A 19480-nucleotide genomic window follows, 5' to 3' on the forward strand; every position below is an offset into this window, starting at 1 on the left:
TGTTTACCACTGGTGTTCCAGTAAAGAAAGAACACACACAGCCTTCAGGAAGGAGCCAGTTGGAGGAGGAGAGGAAGTGCGAGGGATCACTGATCCTGTCAGTTTAGAAGCACGTTGACTTTGTTTTTGTCCTTGAGAATCAAAATATCTGGGGAAGTGAAAGAAGGCCATCATATGATGATAATAATAATAATAATAATAGATAGTGTATTTAAAGGCGCCTTTCTCGGCACTTAAGGACACCGTACAGGATACAAAATAAATGTAAAACTGCAAAATAAAGAATACAACAACATTAAAAACAACAGAAGAAGGCAGAGTAATTGACATTAAATGTGCAGTTTTAAACAGATGGGTCTTTAGTTCCAATTTGAAATGGGGGAATGAATCAGTATTTCTGAGTAAGGGTGGTAGTGAGTTCCAGAGACGGGGAGCAGAGGGGCTGAATGCTCCAGTCCCCATGGTGGTGAGACGGGCAGAGGGGCTGAATGCTCCAGTCCCCATGGTGGTGAGACGGGCAGAGGGGCTGAATGCTCCAGTCCCCATGGTGGTGAGACGGGCAGAGGGGCTGAATGCTCCAGTCCCCATGGTGGTGAGACGGGCAGAGGGGCTGAATGCTCCAGTCCCCATGGTGGTGAGACGGGCAGAGGGGACAGACAGGTGAGTGGAGGAAGAAGATCTGAGGGAGCGGGAGGGAGGGAGTGGGACCCTGGAGGAGATCAGACACATACAGGGGGTGAGGTGGTGGATGGCCTTGAATGTAAACAGGAGGATCTTGACTGTACACAGGGCTTCAAGTATTCCAATACCGTGCTGGATGTCCGGCGTGTGGCCATGAGAACAATTGGGAACTTGCATGCGGTTTGATATTTTCGAGTCGCCTACCTATCATATGAGAGGAACGAAGCTATAACTAACGTTACAAGCCAATCAGAGCAGGCCGGGTCCTGGAAACACAGTGTGAATGAGATTCATACGTCACGTTAGTATTGTCGGTAAGAGCATGGAGCGCAAATTCATGAAGCCTGGGGATGATATCGTAAATGACAAACTAGATAAATGGTGCTGGGCGTGGATAGATGAAGGTAGAGACGGCAAGCCTTTTGCCAGTTGGCAGAAACTGACAGAGCTGGTGCTTGTTTCTGCATGTTTTGCTCGAGGAAGCTACTATATGCCAGCAGCGGTAAGAAAGTGCTTGCTCGTCATGTCATAGAGCCGCTGCCCGTGCCCTCAAACCTACCACAACGTTGCCGGGAGCAACTGTTACAGCTGAGCACCGTTGTCTATAACTGACCATGTCTGCGACTTAGAAATACGTTTGTGCACATTTATTGCGGAACATGACTGGTCACCCTGTGTAGAAAACTAGCAGAAAAATAACCAGACAGACAGTGTTTCGTGTGTACTTCTGTCCGTCTGTGTGTGTGTTTGTGCTAGTCTACGTCAATGAGATCACTAACAGGCTGATCCTGAACAATGCCGGGGGGGTCAATCTATTTAAAGTTATTACAAATTTCCCACGGCCATTGTATCACCGCCCTATTTTCTTGTTGTTTGTTCAATCTCCTTCACTTGAACAACAAAGGTAACCTGCTTCACCTGTACGGACCAGACTATATGGATACACCACACTGGGTGTTTTATGTCTGTCTTGATAACCATATTTGGTCACATCCTTCCTCCTAGGTGAGACTTATGGGCGTGGTGTCCAAGGGCCAGCCCACGTTGGTCGTCATGGAGTTGATGACCCACGGCGACCTGAAGAGCTACCTGCGTTGTCTCCGGCCCGACTCTGAGGTAACCGCTACACTCGGTCGCAAGGTGCACAGCAAGAATTGTATGATCTCGCACGAATGAAAACGAGCGCTGTGAAAGCCAACCAAAGAGAGCGCCCCGTTTCTCAACCGGCTGAAGAATTTGCTGGTAGAGTCAAACGACTTTGGGGTGTGAAGGGGACAGTGTCTGACAGCTCTCCCGTGTTCCAGAACAACCCGGGCCGCCCCCCGCCGACGCTGAAGGAGATGATCCAGATGGCAGCGGAGATCGCGGACGGAATGGCCTACCTCAACGCCAAGAAGTTTGTCCACAGAGACCTGGCGGCCAGGAACTGCATGGTGGCGCAGGACCTCACTGTCAAGATCGGAGGTACGCTCCCTCGGAACACTCCAAGTTCCACGATGAGTCGAAGACAGCTGGTTCATGACCAGAAGCGAGTGTCCTAGCCCAGTGTGCTAGTTACTCATCAGCCATCTCCTTTGTGTGTGTGTGCGTGTGTGTGTCTTAGACTTCGGCATGACGCGGGATATCTATGAGACGGATTACTACAGGAAAGGAGGAAAGGGCCTCCTGCCTGTCAGATGGATGGCGCCCGAGTCCCTCAAGGACGGCGTGTTCACCGCCCACTCAGACTGCTGGTGAGTGAGTGTGTGTGTGTGTGTTGGGGTTGTGTGATAAGCTGGACACGACGAGAAAGCCAACCCTTAAGCCAGAAAGGTTTTCCTTTTGTTACCTTAAACAACCTCTACTTTCTAAGAAGGAAGGACTTATCCCACAGGTCAAGATGATCTCATTGACCGTCCTCCTGTGTCCTCTCCACCCCTCTGTGTGTGTGTGTGTGTGCCGTGTTTGTTTTGTGTCACTTGCGGTGCCATAGGTCGTTTGGGGTGGTGTTATGGGAGATTAGCACCTTGGCAGAGCAGCCATACCAGGGCCTGTCCAACGAGCAGGTGCTGAAGTTCGTCATGGATGGCGGTTACCTGGATCGCCCCGACAACTGTGCAGACAGACTGTAAGTAGACTGTAAAGTCGTTTTTTGTAACTGCAGCGTGGGGGCACTCGGGAACAACACTCTCTTAAGGTTTGCCAACGACGGTCTGAGACACGCCGTTTAGGTTCCCAGCGCTACTTGGCTCACTTAGAACGTGCAACCCAGATGGATTGGTTGGATTGCATGCAAGTCATGGTCAAGCAATAAGAAGCAGACACTTTTGTAAACAGACGAGCGGGTGAGAGCTGTGAGCTTCCTCAGCCCAGAGGAAAGCAGAGAACGTAGAACAAGTATTATTTGAGAGCCATGAAACAATAATAATCGAAATTCCTACAATGACATCAATTCAACGAAAACCCCTCCTCCTCCTCCTCCCCCCAGACACAACCTGATGCAGATGTGCTGGCAGTACAACCCCAAGATGCGGCCCATGTTCCAGGAGATCATCGAGATGCTCCGGGAGGACCTGCACCCGTCCTTCCAGGAGGTGTCCTTCTACTACAGCGAGGAGAACAAGCCGCCCGAGACCGAGGACTTTGACCTGGACCTGGAGAACATGGAGAGCATCCCACTGGACCCGTGCTCCTACTCCCACCGGGGGGAGGAGGGCTCGGACCGCGACGAGGCGGGCTCCTCGGTGGGCCTGCGGGCCAGCTACGAGGAGCACATCCCCTACACGCACATGAACGGCGGGAAAACGAACGGACGAATACTAGCCCTCCCTCGCTCCAGCCCCTCCTAACATACCCTTTCACCCCGCCCCCGCCCCCACACACAGATGCATAGATATAAATATATATTTTTTTGTTTCGTTCTGTCATTTTTATACAGATGTCACTTTTATCACTCTCTTCAGAGGTCCCTCGAAGCATATCTCAGGATGTTTTTTTTCTTCTTCTCAAGATGCCACATACACACACACTACAGTATGTCCACTCAGGACAGGACTAAGACCAAGCTCTCGCTCCTCTTTCTAGTCCATGATTGGGTTTTGTTTTTTTGTCGTTTTTATATATTGCCAAGTTTGCAAGACTGGGCGGATGGATGGATACAACTGTGAAATAAACTATTTGACAACCAGAAGGCTGCTAAACCCATGACTCAAAGACAGTCTCCCCCTCCCTTATCCCTTGCTATGTACAGTATGAATGGGTTTTTCTCCCTGGGTTGTCCGGTTCAAAGTGCTCTTCTCTGTCTGTGGCCTACATCCTCGTCATGGAAGTGTGTCTGAATTGTTGTACTTAATGTGTCGTCGAAAACCAGTCACTGATGTTTTAATGGACTTGGGAACTGTCAAATGGTTCAAGGATGTCCATCGTCGAACAAACTCTTATCTACTGGAGAAGCTAGTTTAAGACTCCACACCCTGCAGTATTCCAAACATCACACACACAAATGAACAGATATATCTTTTGGGTTCTATTATTAATTTATTTACTTTTCTCATTTTCTTTTTTGAGTTTTCACATTTACAGCTGAAGGATATTTAAATGGTTTCAAGAAAAAAAGAAAAAAAAAAACATTTGACAAACGAGTTCCTCCAATTGACCAATAGCTGCTTCTTTGGTATATTTTAGTGGGTATAGAAGATATAAATATATATAAATATATTATTGATGTTTTTGTACATAGAAGATATGTTGTCATTCATGAGGTATTTCCGGTCGTAGAATGTTTTTACATGTTAGTCTTACGTTTATTTTGTTTTCTAATTCAGAAATCATACTAATTATCATTTTTGACTTTTTGATCAACCAACAGCACTTGGTCTTTATTTTCTATCAGATGCACGGAAAGCAGGAGTAATGGCGTCTATGGCTTCAGATGTCTGCCCTTGAATATCAAGATCAAATAAAAAATCTGCTGTAAATAAAGCAGCAAGGTGCATTCATGACTAGAGACTGAAACATTTCTCTTCTCTCTCCTCACATCATGCTCCTTACAACAGGCTTTGTCACTTGTTCTAAATACTTCTTTGTGTGATGCTGTGTCATGAAGATACCAGCTGAGCTGTGTGTATAATGTGTGAAATGATTGAAACATCTGTTAGTTTTATGGAGTCTTTTTTTGTAGCAGGTGTTATTTGGTTATAATAACACCATGGACTGGTATCTTAGCAAAAGGTAAAAAAGTACACCTCCAATATTTCTCTTCATGATTTCCTCTCCAATATCTTTATGGAAAAGGTTTGTCTCTATTGAACTTGTGCCATCTCCAGAAGTTCAAACATGCTGCTTATTTTCCTGCAATGTGTTCCCAATACCACATGAGGTCAGTGTTTCCAATACTGATCATTACTCAAGCTGGAGCAATCCTGTCCACACAGAATCTCCACATACAAGTTATTTTGCGTAGAATTCTTCAAGGTTGACATGTTGATCGTGTGTCTAGATATAGCCTGTCACTGGATCTCAGTTTTGTATTTGTTGCATGATTGACGCCAGCCTTTTTTATTTTTACTACACAGTAGTTGACCTATGAAGTGAGTAAACCCATTCCAAATGTCATGTGACAGCTTGAGTCCAGCAGCACATTGTGTCTATCAAGTTCTCCTGTGCTAGTTACACTCACAGCCCTGACATGACCATGGCCTCTGTCTTTTATTTTCTCCCAATAGCCTATTTAAAAAAAATCCTAACTGCTTATAAAGGCAGATCTTGATGGCACACTGTGTCATTGGGTTAACGCGGAGACATGACAGATTCAATGGCGGTGCCTTCATATTTTTCAAGGATTCAGACAACAGTTGATACAAACAACAATTGGAACAGAAATGTGAACATATAGCAATAAGTTTATTTCTCTGAGGTCACAGAATTTCTCAAATGTGATTTTCCAATAGTATCTGATAAAGGAGTATTTTGGTAACAACTCTTCTTTCGGTGCGTCTCCCGGCTGCCTTCTCTCTGTCCACCCTTGGTCTTCTGCCTCCTCTTCACCTCCTCATCCCCCCACTGGATGACCTCGTCCCAGCCGTTCCAGCTCAACCAGTACTCGTCATCCGCCCAGGACACGCCGGCCTCCAAGTTCACACTCCTCTTACGGCGGAATGGCATGGCGCCCTGGTCTGGTAGGGGTGAGCTACTATACCAACGTGGGTCCCTTTCCTGTAATTGTTTCTTCCCTGTCAGGGCCGAAGGAGGGCACCGGAGCTTGGACCCACCCTGGCCCTTCTGACGTCCCTTTGAACCTTTTTTCTTAGTGGGTTCCTTCCCCTGACTTTTCCCCGTACTCCCATTGGGAAGGGTAGGAGCAGGGTTCGAGGTCGAGGAGATGTAGGGGATCCACTCCTCCCTCCTCTTAGTCGGAACCCTGCCCCCTCCAGGAGGGGCTTGGCCAGGCTCTGCTGACCCGCCTCCAGGCAGGCGAATGGTAACAATTGACTCATTGCTTCCTGAGAGTTGATCGCTGCCTCTGTTCTTGACTTCGGTCTCCAGTGGTGCCTTGCCTCTCCTCAGGATGGTGACTCTACCGGGCTCAGGGTCCCTAAACTTGCAAATGGAGCGAGGGCTTCTATCCCCACAGCCATGCTCTGCTTTGAGCCCAATTGATACTTTGTTCTTACTTCTCGGTATGGCAACGTCGCCAGTTGCTGAGTTCGAAGAGTCCACCCACACCTTCCCAGAGTCTCTCTTAAGTGTGTGCTCAACCGTCTTTGCAAAGGTTTCCCTCTGCTCAGGCTTCATGTCTGTTTTTCTTTCTGTGCATACGCCAGTCATCTTTCAAACATATACACACTTTGTTTAGGGAAAAACTATTAGAAGATCTGGTGTTTGAATAGACATGTATTGATTTATTTATTGTTAACTTATCAATAAAGCTAAATAATAAAAAGCTAGAATTTTCAGAGCTTGTTTTTATTTATTTTTAAATAAGTAGGCTAGTTGTCTCAGATAAAATAATTGTAAAATAAATCAAATGTCTTACCTTATACTACTATGACATTGCTCTTATTGTAGATGTAAATTGTTTGTGATTGAAGCAATGAACAAACATTTTGTATTTTATTTGGTTTCCATGGTCACTGTCGGAAGCTATAACTATATGGTGACGTATAAGGCTCCCCATAGAACTTTGGGATCACGGATTTTTGGATGTTCGTTCGTGGCCAATTTTTAACTGGGATGGTAAAATGGAAGATGTTCCTGTAATTAATGAAAGAGTTTTGAACATTTTATTTTTGCGAAATGTCTCTTTAAATAGCAGGTCTTGTGGAATTAACTTTGCGGAATGTCCTGCATTCAACCGTTTTACGAAAAACGATTCCCATAATGCTTTGAGGGAAGGAAACGCTCATCCAGTGTTGGAATTTCCTCACTTCATTTTTGTCTGTCTGTGCACTTGTTCGCCAGAAACATTACAGTGCACTTTGTAGCCTAGCCATTACACATATCACTTTTCCTGGACCTACGCATTTGATACACTTTTATATTTATTTACCCATTTCGCCGGGATTATTTCGATTTTTAAGGTAGGCTACAAGTCTTGACAAGTCTTTTGACGCGAGGGATTTCATTGTATTTAGACATGTTGATTTTTTCTAGGAAATATCTATTAGAAACCAATAGATTTAAGTTTTATTTTTATGTTTATCGGCGAAACATATAGGACAGCAGTTGTGTATTTTGCAGGGACTGGTTGGCTAGCTAAGCTACAGTAGTGTTTAGATCTCCAAGCAGTACGCCTGGAAAAAAAGTTATCCACTGATTTAGCATATGCTTAACTGTTCTACAAACAACGTGTGTTTTTCAAGGTCAACAGTTCGAAGACTGAAAGTTGTCTTCGGTGACGGGCTGATATGCTTTACTTGGTGTGCTTGACTTACAGCATCTATAGTCTATTCCTTTTCCTTATGAAGCCATCAGACCCTAGGTAAACATGCACCTGTTATTTCCGGTCACGTCTGGCAATTTCCCATCATCAGGTGTTCCTTATTGGGATTTAATGTGGTAAAATGTACCTTCCGTTCATCATGTGGATGATGATAATGATCTAATTAGACACAAACGATTGAAACATGTTTCAGTATCACCCATGTCTCATGTCGTACTTTGCCCTAAGTGCACTGTACAGTTTAACAAGGTGGTGGATGCTGATGTGTTCGGGTTGGAGGCTACATGAGTAGAACTAGACGGGCCATGTTCTATGTGCGGCATCATTCTACTAAATCTGATGCACTTGATGCTAAAGTGAGAGGAAAAAAGCCGGGGGCAGACCAGTCATTAAAGTGCCAGTTGCATTTTCCTGTCCAGAACCCCCTGATGGTAGGTCACATGGTTCATGATTATAATTAGGCCGAGCTGTGCCTGGCCTCACACTGCATTACACACACCTCACATCATTCCTCCAGGCCCTGAAGGATTTACGTTCTTGTTATAAGGTTTCACCTGCGCACGCACACACACTTCCAATTCATAGTTTACATATTAACAACATCTAAATCTGTCAAGGCTGCAGCCAGCCTGTTGAGAATGTAGTGGTCATGATGATGTAGCAGCAATGAACTCATTGGAATGGGAGGTTGTTTGAATACCAAACAACTGAACCAACATTTAAGGAAACCCATTAACTTGAGATAACAGTCCTGTGTGTAGGCAAATCGTTTTTTCACTGTTACCGAGAAAGTAAATAGGGACATGTTAATTAACCATTTGTTTCCGTGCAGCACTAGGGTAAATAGACAGGCGTACTTCATAAAACTGATACTGTCCCACTGTACTGTAGAGTAAACATTTTCACAAGGCTAGTAAAGGTAAACACAGTTGAACTTAACAAAATGTATTTCCTCCAACACAACTTTTTTTTTTTTTTCTTCTGAGATACTTGGCAGACTTGCTGGTCTTGTTTTGACTAGTAAAGGGACTGACCTGTATTTCATGCTAGTCAGATGACTGGGAAGAGGTGTGGCTATCACTCAATGGGAGGGGTGGAGCCCTAATCACACAAAAAAATGGCTAAACATAAGACAGTGTTACCTCATAAAAGTTGCTACACCCAACAAACATGTAGGCCTATTACATGGAAACTGCCTATTGGCTTTGTTTAATGGGTTTCATAGTCTGTAGCCTAGATGTATTTTTTTCATTTGGGGTGTGGATGTGAGTTTTAGTCTGTTGGGTGCCAGACCGTGTCATTGATATGTCCTCTCTTGGACAGCAGAAAGAAACCTTGTGTACATAGCAGGTTCGCTGGAGGCTGTAGTAAGCGAGTTAGGTGTGTTACCAACCACAATGTGTGTGTTTTGGTGTGTCATTCAACTAGGGCTGCTCTTTCCTTTCACGTTCTCATGTTACCAGACTCCCTGATTTCAAACCCCACTGGCCTTACTCACATCACCCTGACAACCTGGCAGCTTTCTCCGGACACATCCTCTTGCCAAGAACACATTCATATAGAAAAGACAACTCTTTATCCTCTCCCATTTGGCAATTATATGAATCGATCTGAAAATACTTCTGTATTTCCTTCAATAGGAAGTTCTTTATATAAGGGATGTTGGTTTCTCCAACTGCCATGACTTGGACTGTATCAACCAAATAAGTGCTAACCTTAGCCTATTTCTTAAGCTTTTGGAGTATGTTTGATTTGGATCAAACTGCAGTTATTGGAGACGTATTTGTTTACGTTGAGTAAGACAAGCATACTCCTAGCATAAGTATTTGAACATGTTCAATCTGTAAGCTACTTCTACTGACGATTCACAGTTGAGGGTAGGGCACATTCTCACACACAAACACACACACACACACACACACAAACATTCAGTAAATAGGTGACATTGGCCTGTTTGCTTTATCTGGGACACAGTTTTGCTTCTTGGCTGAGATTACCATCAATAGGCTCTTTAGCTGTGGGTCAATGTGGTTCAGTAGAACTCAGCATTAGTGTTCCAGCTTGAAAACCTTTTCTACACTCTACGCTTTCTAAACACTCTTCACTGATATATCAATTGCTCGTCAGCGAAAATCGATCTAGCTGTATCCATTATTGCTCCAATTAAGGGATATCCTTATTGATGGATGTTGACTTAGGACTGAACTCTAAAAGGGGGTTTGTCCCCCAACCTGCTGCCTCGCCCAGCTCAGATATGTATCTGAGTGCACAGGTGAGATAAGAGGCATCCAGCAGCCCAAGCATGCTCTCAGCTACTGTACTGTGCTGTGCTACATATTGTCCAAGTGTGTCCTTTTTTAATGAATGGAGATAAAGGGATCGTTTTTGTTGAATTTTCCTGATGCATCCCAGCATATGTTCCGGTCTGTGTTCGTTTTAAGCCAAATGTTTATTTTCTCTCTTGGCTATGTGCTTCTGAGCTGGTCTGACTTGAGATGTGCTGTCTGCCAAACCAGTTTCCGACTCCACAGGGCAATATCTGTTTTGGAGTTACAACAGACTGTTCCGATCATAGCATTCATTCTCTGATCCTTTCCATGCAGGTCTTATTTAGGGTTTGTTGGATGGAAATGAGTCAGCCGTGATTGAGGGACCGTTTCACGAGGTACGTTTCTATTTCTAGGTAGCCAATCCCAGTCCTTTGTGTTTATGTCTCTCTTACTCCCCTTTCTGTCTGTCTCTCTGTCTCTCTCACGCGCTCTCTCTCTTTCTCTCTCTGTGTGTTTTTGTCCAGGGGACAGCCGTAGTCCCCCAGCCTCCCCATGGCCTCCTCAACACCCCCCTCATCCCCGGCATGACCGTCGTGTCTGCCCCACCCACCCAGTCCAGAGCCTGACCCCTCCACTCTCCACACCAGCCTCAGGTAGGCGTCGCCATCCCCCAGTGTGCATAGCCACAAGAAGCAAATCCGACGGTGTCACTCGTGCACTCAGGTCAAGCCCCCCTCCTCCCAGATTCCGCCCCGTGCCGATGGAAGAGCTCGACGCCCCGAGGGCCAAGCCGTTCGCCGAAGAAGCCACCGTTTCCCCGGCCCCTGCCGTCGCGGCGGACTCCATCAACCCAGAAGGTCAGACAGTCCCTGCAGGATGAGGACGTGTTGACAGGCTCCCTCAGAGTGCCAGCCAGCAGGCGTCTGACTGGGAGTGTGAGCGTTGTTAGGCTCCGCTCAGCAGGCCCCTCCCCTCCCCTCCCTCCCTCCCTCCCTCCCTCCCTCCCTCCCTCCCTCCCTCCCTCCCTCCCTCCCTCCCTCCCTCCCTCCCTCCCTCCCTCCCTCCCTCCCTCCCTCCCTCCCTCCCTCCCTCCCTCCCTCCCTCCCTCCCTCCCTCCCTCCCTCCCTCCCTCCCTCCCTCCCTCCCTCCCTCCCTCCCTCCCTCCCTCCCTCCCTCCCTCCCTCCCCGAGTTGAAACAACAGGGAATTCTGACCCTCCAATTCAACCACTTTACTGTAATTCTCATGACTATTATTATTATTTTAGGACCACGGCTCTATTAGAACGTTCTACCACTCTACTCCATGACAACACACACATGAAACGTGTAGATTGTGTTGATCTGTAGAGCTTTCCGGTTGGTTGTGAGCACCATGCCATGTTCCCCCCCCCCACCACGCAGATGCCCACTACGTGGCCCTGCAAGGCGAGCTGGAGGCCGAGGCCCAGGACCTGGAGGAGGAGTCCTGGAGCGTGGCGGTGGAGCAGTCGTACCTCCAGAGCCTCAGCAAGGAGGAGGTCAAGAGACAGGACGTAATTTATGGTGGGTGGAGCCCCGAGGGGCATCAGACCGCTGTCTGCTAACCCCAGTTCTGACAGGTTTGACCACAGTGAAGAAACGAACGCACCCGTACCACAGAACGGAAAGGTAGCCGTTTGACGTGTGATTGGTGGACCGGCAGGTGTGAATGCCAGCGATGGTCACCGTGTGTCGTGTGTCGTGCCTCTCCAGAGCTGATCGTGACGGAGCTCCACCACGTGCGCACGCTCAAGCTGCTGCTGCGGGTGTACCTCCACGAGCTGCAGGAGGCCCTGCAGATGGAGGAGGCCAAGCTGGAGCGTCTGTTCCCCGCCGTCCACCCCCTGCTGCAGCTCCACCAGACGCTGCTGGATCACCTCAAGCACCGGAGGCTGCAGGCTCTGGAGCCCCAAAGCTCCGTCAACTACCGCATCTCCCACCTGGGGGATATCCTCATCGCTCAGGTAACCCGGGGAGGGGAGAGGGAGGGGGGTGTATGCTACTGACTGTGTGGGCTCCTGGTTTTTGGAAGTGTTTCGGGGGAACGGTCGTCGTTTCGCATTCTCTCCCTTTTGGTTCCGCTTCCCTTTCTTTGATTCGCCCTGGGTTTTCCTGCCTCCTCCTAACCAAAGAGTATAGTATAAGTTCTTTGTCCTAACCCTGTTTAGTTTTCCTTCTTCTCTTCTCTTGATCTCCACCTTCACTCTCTTTCATTAACTCTCATCTATCTTGAGTTTCTTTCTTTCTCTTTCTTCTTTTTCTCTCTCCATGCTGTGCCGTGAACAGCATTTCAGGTGTCCTCAAGAATGGTTGGTATGACCGGAGGGAGGGAGGGACCTACCCGCCCTGAGGGAGGAATGATGCTGTGTCACTGAAGAGGAACACTTCACCTCCTCTCTGTTTCTCTCTGAACTGCTAAACCACAATATCAGGAAACAAAGCAACCCTTCAGAATACTCTTCCCACCCTCCACGCCAGCCAGACCTGCCTCAGTTGCGTCAGCAGGACCAACAAGGAGTCTGTCACGCTGTGTACAATGTATTGACCAGCATACTTGCCAGATGTGACCTACAAGCTTTCAAAAGCTGTTCATTTGAGTGGACAGGCTGGGGGGTTCCCATGGGAAGTCTGTAGTTTGGTGTGTTTGAAGGGAAACCGTTTGTGTGACTCTCTTGTGAGTCGCTTTGGATAAAAGCGTCTGCTAAATGACGACATGTAAACGTCATGTAAATGTGTGATGTCCTCTTTGTGTAGTTCTCAGGTGAGCAGGGGGAGAGGATGAGGGACAGCTACGGTGTGTTCTGCGGTCACCACAACGACGCCATCAGCCTCTACAAAGAGCAGCTCCAGAACAACAAGAAGTTCCAGAACTTGATACGGGTGAGAAGTCCGCCGCAGCGATTTTCGACAGCCTTTAGGCAACGACGCTCTAGGAAATGTCAGTAAAGTCTCATTATTGACCGGAGGGGTTATTTGTTTTTCACATTTGTGTAGAAAATTGGTCTGTTGCCCATCGTACGGCGGCGGGGTATCCCAGAGTGCATTCTGTTAGTGACACAGCGAATCACAAAGTACCCAGTTTTGGTGGAACGCATCATTCAGTACACTGAAGGTAACTATCCAGCCAAGCATTCACCCCACCTATCCCTCTAATACCATAAAGACAGTGGTGTGTTCTGCACAATACACAAGCTCACATTGTGTACCCACAAGGATTTACACAGTCTAAAAGTAGTGGTAAGTGGATGCAGCTGGGAGGAAGGGGGGCCTTGGCAAGTGGACAGTACTGTATGCTTACTTCATATTAGATCACACTGTGTACAGGTTAGTTATAGCAGGTATACGATACCTTAGTGTCCTGAAGACCTTTTCAGTCCACTGTATGGAATATGCTATTTCGGAATATGCTATCAGATTTACTGTGTCTAATGAAGCGGATGATGACAGTTTTTCTTGTCCACTTCCTCTCCCCACACCCACGCCTGGCAGCACACACGGAGGAGCACGAGTCTCTGGTGCAGGCCCTGGGCCTCGTCAAGGACACCATCTCCCAGGTGGACTCCCAGGTCCACGAGTACGAGACGGCGGCCCGGCTGAGGGAGATCGCGTCCCGGCTGGAGCCCAAGCCCCCGGGCCGGATGAAGGACGGCAGGGCCTTCCGCCGCGAGGACGTGGCCCGCCGCACGCTCCTCCACGAGGGGCCGCTCACCTGGAAGGCGCCCTCCGGCCGACAGAAAGGTGAGGCCAGCGGGGCCAGGTCCCACTCCAGCCCCAGCAGATACCAAGAGTGAACTCTGTACCGGATGATGCAGTACAGGTGTCTGCTGTACTCTGAACCATAACGACAACAATACGTGTTTTTTTAAGTGGTCCAACAGTATTGTGCGGGGGGGCCTGAGTTGAATATGTGTTCTGGAGACTGGCTGCAGATGGTCTGAGTTGAATGTGTGTCCTGGAGGCTGGCTGGAGGTGTCGCTGACGTAACCGTCTCGTCTCCTCAGACATCCATGTTGTGCTGCTGTCAGACGTGCTCCTCATGTTACAAGACAAGGACCAGAAGCTGTCGTTCGCCATCCTGGTGAGTCACGCACACTCAGCACGACTCCTGTCGAGGAATCAGAGAAGCTCCATCGTCTGTGACCATGTTCTTGGCGAACTCTACTGATGTGGCTGCGCTTGGCGTCCCCTCAGGACAACAAGCCGTCGGTGGTGTCCCTCCAGAGGCTCATCGTCAGGGAGATGGCTCAGGAGGGCCGCGGCATGTTCCTCATCTGCGCCACGTCCAGCATGCCGGAGATGTACGAGATCTACGCGGGCTCCAAACAGGAGTGTGAAACCTGGATGACCCTCATACGGGGCGCCGTGGACAGGTGGGAGGGAGGGAGGGAGGGAGGGAGGGAGGGTGGGAGGGTGGGTGGGAGGGTGGGTGGGTGGGAGGGTGGGAGGGTGGGTGGGTGGGTGGGTGGAAGTACTGCACTACAACATTATTTGCTTCGCTGTCCTATATTTACCCGGGGCACTGAGGAGGATTCTGTTTGGCTTGCAGACCATGGCCACAATATGTCAAATGAGATAGTGTTTGGGACTGGTGGACTGTGTGTGTTCTAGTTGTCCAGAGGGGGAGGAGGAGCTGTGCACTGAGCAGGAGGAGGCGGCCAGACTTTCCAGACTGAAAGACTTCCAGGGTGAGAGACAGACTCAAGGCCCATCAACACATGAGGAAATCAGGGAGGAGGAAAACACTTTCCAGATTTTTTTGTCGAAGGAATCGCTGCGATTAGTTCTGTGTCGGCATTGTACAATGTGAATGGCAGCTCGATTGACCGTGTTTCTTCTCAGCGCGCCTGCTGGAGAAGGATGCCCAGGTCGTCCTGAGCCTGGAAGAGAAGCTGCAGATCTTCACTGAGTTTGCCGAGCTGGTGCCGGGCGTGGAGGACGCCACCTCCCACTCCCGCCTGCTGCTGACGGGCCAGCCCTCCGACCTCCAGCAGGGGGAGCAGCTGCTCAGGGGAGCCATCACCGACGGTGGGGGAGGGCACACGCTACAAGGCTATTAGTTAACATCTGGACCACAGAATGAGAATACCTGCTCAAGAACAATATGTGCTTTGAGAATTCGAATTTATAAATGACATTTCGGTCCCAAAAGCGAATCATCTAAATACAGATGGTAAAAAAATAAATGCCTTGGGACATTGTTGACTGTGGCATTGGTTTGTTGTGTGTATCTAATATATAATGTGTATTCTCAGTGGAGACCCTCCAGAATCTTCTGTTGTCTTGGACGATGCCCTCCCCTCCCAGGGAGGAGAGCCAGGAGCTGGGGGGGATCAGGAGGGCTGACACCTTCGGGGGCTTCGACTGCAAGTCCTCCAACACACCAGTCAAGAGTACAGAGTTTTATTGTCAACCCCTCATACCATACCAATCCTTCTCTCTCTTTTCTACTCAGTATTTAGAGTATCTCTTTTCTTACACCCCAGACCGTTGTCATGGAAATGTTAGTGGGGTTTTACAATTCTGTATTATGTTGGTGTACTTTGTTATTGGGTAGTTCTGCATGTCATTTCCTCATTGGCTGTCCCGATGCGTCTTCCCAGATGGCAGTGTGGGTGAGAGGCCTGCCAGCGACGAGGGCAGCCCAGTGGAGGGAGTTCTGTGTTTGACCTCCGACCCCCAGCTTCAGAACCCCGACCCCTCGGAGAGCGTGGAACTGTCGGTGAGCTGGAGTAAACTCCTTGGGAGGCAAAAGTGAGAGGGTCACTGCGACTTGTAGTCCTGAACCTGTGTGTTCTGCTGTGTCTCTAGGCTGATGAAACTACATTCTGCTGGGTCCCTGCCTGCTCCAGTGTCTTCCCCGAGGCTGAGGTAACTAATCCTGGATGACCCATAAACACTGTCATTTAAATGGCTCTTTCTAGGGTGGTGAGCCGAAAAGCCAAGTCGGATTAATAGTGTTATGTTAGAACTTATTACAGCTGGAGCATACCGCCCCCACATTGTTTACGGTAAAAATATTGAACTTGCGGTTTAAATGCAGTGTATTTGCGGTTTAAATGCAGTGTATTTTCTTTTCTGTTTTCTCTCCGTCTCTAGTTCTTCGACAGAGTGCTGAAGCTCTCCCAGAGGTTATACAGCCTGCAGGTGTGCCACCACATAGCTCCCACCAGTCCAACAACCCCCCCAACTTCTATGCACGCCTAGTTCACACAGCGCGCTCACGCTCCCCCCCCCCCCCCCCTTGCAGGCCATCGTCTCCCAGCAGGACAGCCACATGGCCCTGCTGTCGTCGGAGCGCGAGCGCCCGGCCCGCCAGCGCGGCAGTGTGCTCCTGGAGCAGGAGAAGCAGAGGAACCTGGAGAAGCAGCGCGAGGAGCTGGCTAGCTTCCACAAGCTGCAGGCGCAGCAGCGGCAGGAGCAGGCACGCTGGGAGCGGGAGGCGGAGCGCCAGCGGCTGCAGGCGCTGGAGGACGAGGCCCAGCTCCGCCTGCGGGAGGAGGAGAGCAGGCAGCGGGCCGAGCTGCTGGCGAAGGAGAGGGCGGAGCTGGAGGGCCAGCGGGAGGCGTACCAGCATGACCTGGAGAGGCTGAGGGAGTCGACGAAGGCCGTGGAGAAGGAGAGGGAGCGGCTGGAGATGCAGAAGAAGCTGAAGAAGCACAACACCATCTCCAACCCCGGACACTTCAACTATGAGGCGGCAGCACAGGTGGGGGAACACCAGGTGGCGGGGGGGGGGGGGGCGCGCGTCAGTCAGAGTTTGAAAAATTGAAGTGAAAACAGTATGTTCTCAGATGTTAACAGCTGAATGTAGACTGACTATATTCAGTTCTCTACATCACCAAGATCCTTCATCTCTGTTTGTACTCCTGATGTCTGATAAACCCTCATGGAGAGGAACGTTGTCATTGGCTTTGTCCTCTGATCTATCTGTCTACAGCTGCAAATAAGCATTCATAACTTTGAAACATTAATTCTGGGTCCTTGGCAAGATAGTAGCTTTGCACGCTTGACCATTCAAACTCAAAAGTACTATTCCAAACAAATATATAGGCACACATTTTTTGGAAAAAACATTTACTCGTATGACACAGCTCTTTCTTAGTGTCTGAACCGTATCGTATGTTTTTCTCTCAGCACCTCACCAGCCACCAGTCCTTCCGGGGGGATCTCCTAGCGAGCGCCCGAGACAGCACCCTCTCCCTCCGGCCCACGAGGACGCGCGTCCGGCCTGGCATCCCCAGCATGCCCGTCACTGGAGCCTTCCTGGAGGTGCCCCCCGAGGTGCCTCCCCGCAAGGAGAGCATCAGCCCCCTGCCGGTCAAGGCTGAGGTGCCACTCCACCTGGTGAGCACCACCAACCAGGCCCTCAAGCCGGGCCAGGTCCAGCAGCAGATCCCCACCAAGCTGGCGGCCCTCAGCAAGGGCAAGGAGAAGAGCGCCAAGGCCAAGGGCTCTCACCAGCGCGCGCACAGTGCAGGTCAGAGGCATGCTGGGAGCTCGATTGTAGTTCTATGGGGGGGATTGTCGGTGGGTTCAAGTGAGGCCGTCTTGTTAACATGGTATCCTTTGTTCCACGGTTATGTATTTTGGGGGGGGCAGATTCTGACGCTGTCTCCTTCTTCCTCCAGCCACCATAGAAGTGAGTCAGGTGCTGCCAATCCGGGTGACTGTAAAAGAGGGTGGAAGTCTACGGGCCAAGAGGACCGAGAGCCCAAAAAGCATCCGCCATTCTGGTAAGACATGACCAGGGGCCAGGAGTTGGCGGGTTCAGTACAGCATGCCTGTCAAAACTCCTGGACCTCTGATTCCATAAGCTTGTGTGGATATATGCTTCCTCTCAGTGTCCATGCATGGTCTCTATGTACATTGAATATGAAAAGATTGCTACATTACATCAAATCATTTCAATGAGCATTTGTTGAAGAACCCAGTTTGGTCAAGTTCTGTTCGGAACCCTAGATGGTTGTTTCTGACCTGAGAAGGGTCCATACGTGAAACCGTACCAACCTGAACGTGGTTCTACCATCTCTTATCTTGGATGTGGCAGATTGTTTCAGAGCCCCTGAGGTGCCCGCCAACGTCAAGCCGTCTCAGTCGTTCAGCATCCACAAGAGGAGCAGCCTGGAATCTCCGCCCGAGCCCCCTCCCTTCCCCAAAGACATCCCCCAGCCCAGCCAGGAGACGGTGGTTTTCCTGTAAGACCGCTCACATGACGACAGAACCAGGAACGACATCCCCAATGAGGAGATGGATGATCTATGGAGGCAGACAAAGAATTAATACAATATGAAGACTTAGTCGGTACACACACTTTAAACGGTACACGTTAACACCATGAAACGCGGCGTGCAAACATGTCTAGAGTGATGATTGAAAGCCCAGAAAAGCTTTGTTTTTAGTTTTTAATATTGGACTGTAAAGATTCATTGAAACTGAATTTTAGCAATGGCTTGATTTCGAAGAGTTCCATTGTACCAAAGACTTTTCTCCTTATGTGCTTTTGTCGTCTTTCACAAAGTAGACCGAAACCTTCAGCACTCTTTAGTCATTAAATCTTTTAAAATATACACTCTTTCAAATGTTAAAGTTGTTGCCTTGTTTGCATGCGTGGAAGTGCCATGCACATTGTGTGTAAAATTAAGCTCTTTTAAATTGTACGGGTTGTCTTCCAGTTCAAGATATGTCTTAATCAAACTATGCTGAATTTAGGGAACTAAATGTACCTCTTACTGTAGGGATGAGGACACTATGGGCATTTTATATTTGTCTATATTTTACAATGTGAATAATTACTTTTTTTAAATGCCAATTCCTTGTGGTTTCTTTTCTGTTGTGGACAATCTCAATGCATTTTGTGGACTTCCTGGGGCTGTCAAACACTATTTCTGCCATAGTATCAACACACAACATGGATGTTGTTAATCAATGTTCAGTTTGAATAATTTCACCACAGGTAGCTGCCTTTTACAGTATAAGTAACAATGTACAGACGGTCTGACAGTAAGACTGAGTCAGTCAGGAGAAGCATAGGAAATGGACTAGAGCCAAGATTGTAAATAATGTTAAGATAAATGAAATGTTTTCAATCAGCAGAACGCATTAGGACAACTATCTGTGCCAAGGTTTGGTTGCCATCCTGTTGAGTCACCGATCCATAGCTCATGGTTGGAATAAAAATAATAGATTCTGAATTTTGATGTTGTTTTCTTGTTTGTATGGACAGCTTGAGGAAAACCCTTTTTTGTTTCAGTATGATCCCCTAATGAAGTTCCATACAGAAATGCTTCGTCGTGTTTGGTGAGGAAGAATTTGACTGACTGGCCTGCACGGACAAAGCCCTGATGTCAATTCCAACAGATGTAAGTCCAATCTTCCTAAACCATACGTTTATAGATTGCTACGAAGACTGGAACACAATTGACCATCAAGGTTCACTGATCAGACCAGGCACTCCAATTGTGTCATTTTAATACATTCTATGGAGATGCAGGCCTTCTGCACTTCCTCCTATGCTCATGCTCATCCCAAAGCTACAGCCAATCCCTGTCTAGGTTTCTGTGGTCGGTCTAGTTCTGTCCACGGGCATGGGAC

At 48.5% G+C, this 19480-nt stretch overlaps 2 protein-coding genes across 3 annotated transcripts in view; both read left to right on the forward strand.

The window, feature by feature from the left end:
• LOC146271144 (insulin receptor-like) overlaps positions 1–4661 on the forward strand; it is a 32648-nt gene extending 27987 nt beyond the window's left edge. For both annotated transcript variants that reach the window (XM_084706891.1, XM_084706890.1), the window contains exons 17-21: positions 1687–1797; positions 1986–2145; positions 2285–2414; positions 2654–2788; positions 3149–4661. In XM_084706891.1, coding sequence (XP_084563017.1) covers positions 1687–1797; positions 1986–2145; positions 2285–2414; positions 2654–2788; positions 3149–3509 — 897 coding nt within the window. In that variant the 3' untranslated portion in view covers positions 3510–4661. The remainder of the gene's footprint in view (positions 1–1686; positions 1798–1985; positions 2146–2284; positions 2415–2653; positions 2789–3148) is intronic.
• A 2427-nt stretch (positions 4662–7088) lies between these two features.
• On the forward strand, positions 7089–19080 carry LOC146271145 (rho guanine nucleotide exchange factor 18-like). The gene is made up of 21 exons (XM_084706893.1): positions 7089–7238; positions 10204–10265; positions 10395–10523; positions 10615–10727; positions 11273–11413; positions 11603–11853; positions 12644–12769; positions 12884–13001; positions 13379–13627; positions 13891–13967; positions 14081–14259; positions 14498–14574; positions 14729–14914; positions 15142–15279; positions 15490–15608; positions 15698–15757; positions 15986–16033; positions 16137–16595; positions 17024–17366; positions 17518–17622; positions 17937–19080. The coding sequence occupies exons 4-21, from the start codon at positions 10631–10633 to the stop codon at positions 18086–18088; spliced, it is 2925 nt and encodes a 974-aa protein (XP_084563019.1). The 5' UTR covers positions 7089–7238; positions 10204–10265; positions 10395–10523; positions 10615–10630; the 3' UTR covers positions 18089–19080.
• Positions 19081–19480: the final 400 nt, after the last annotated feature.

This window comes from Hypomesus nipponensis, chromosome 10 (assembly GCF_054491055.1).
Source record: "Hypomesus nipponensis isolate SF chromosome 10, ASM5449105v1, whole genome shotgun sequence".
Lineage (NCBI taxonomy): Eukaryota > Metazoa > Chordata > Actinopteri > Osmeriformes > Osmeridae > Hypomesus > Hypomesus nipponensis.

Coding starts and splice junctions, on each gene's coding strand:
- LOC146271145 (XM_084706893.1), top strand. CDS start 10,631: ATGGAAGAGCTCGACGCCCCGAGGGCCAAGCCGTTCGCCGAAGAAGCC. Junction 14,915..15,141: donor CAGGGGAGCCATCACCGACG/GTGGGGGAGGGC, acceptor GTGTATTCTCAG/TGGAGACCCTCCAGAATCTT. Junction 17,623..17,936: donor AAAAAGCATCCGCCATTCTG/GTAAGACATGAC, acceptor TGGATGTGGCAG/ATTGTTTCAGAGCCCCTGAG.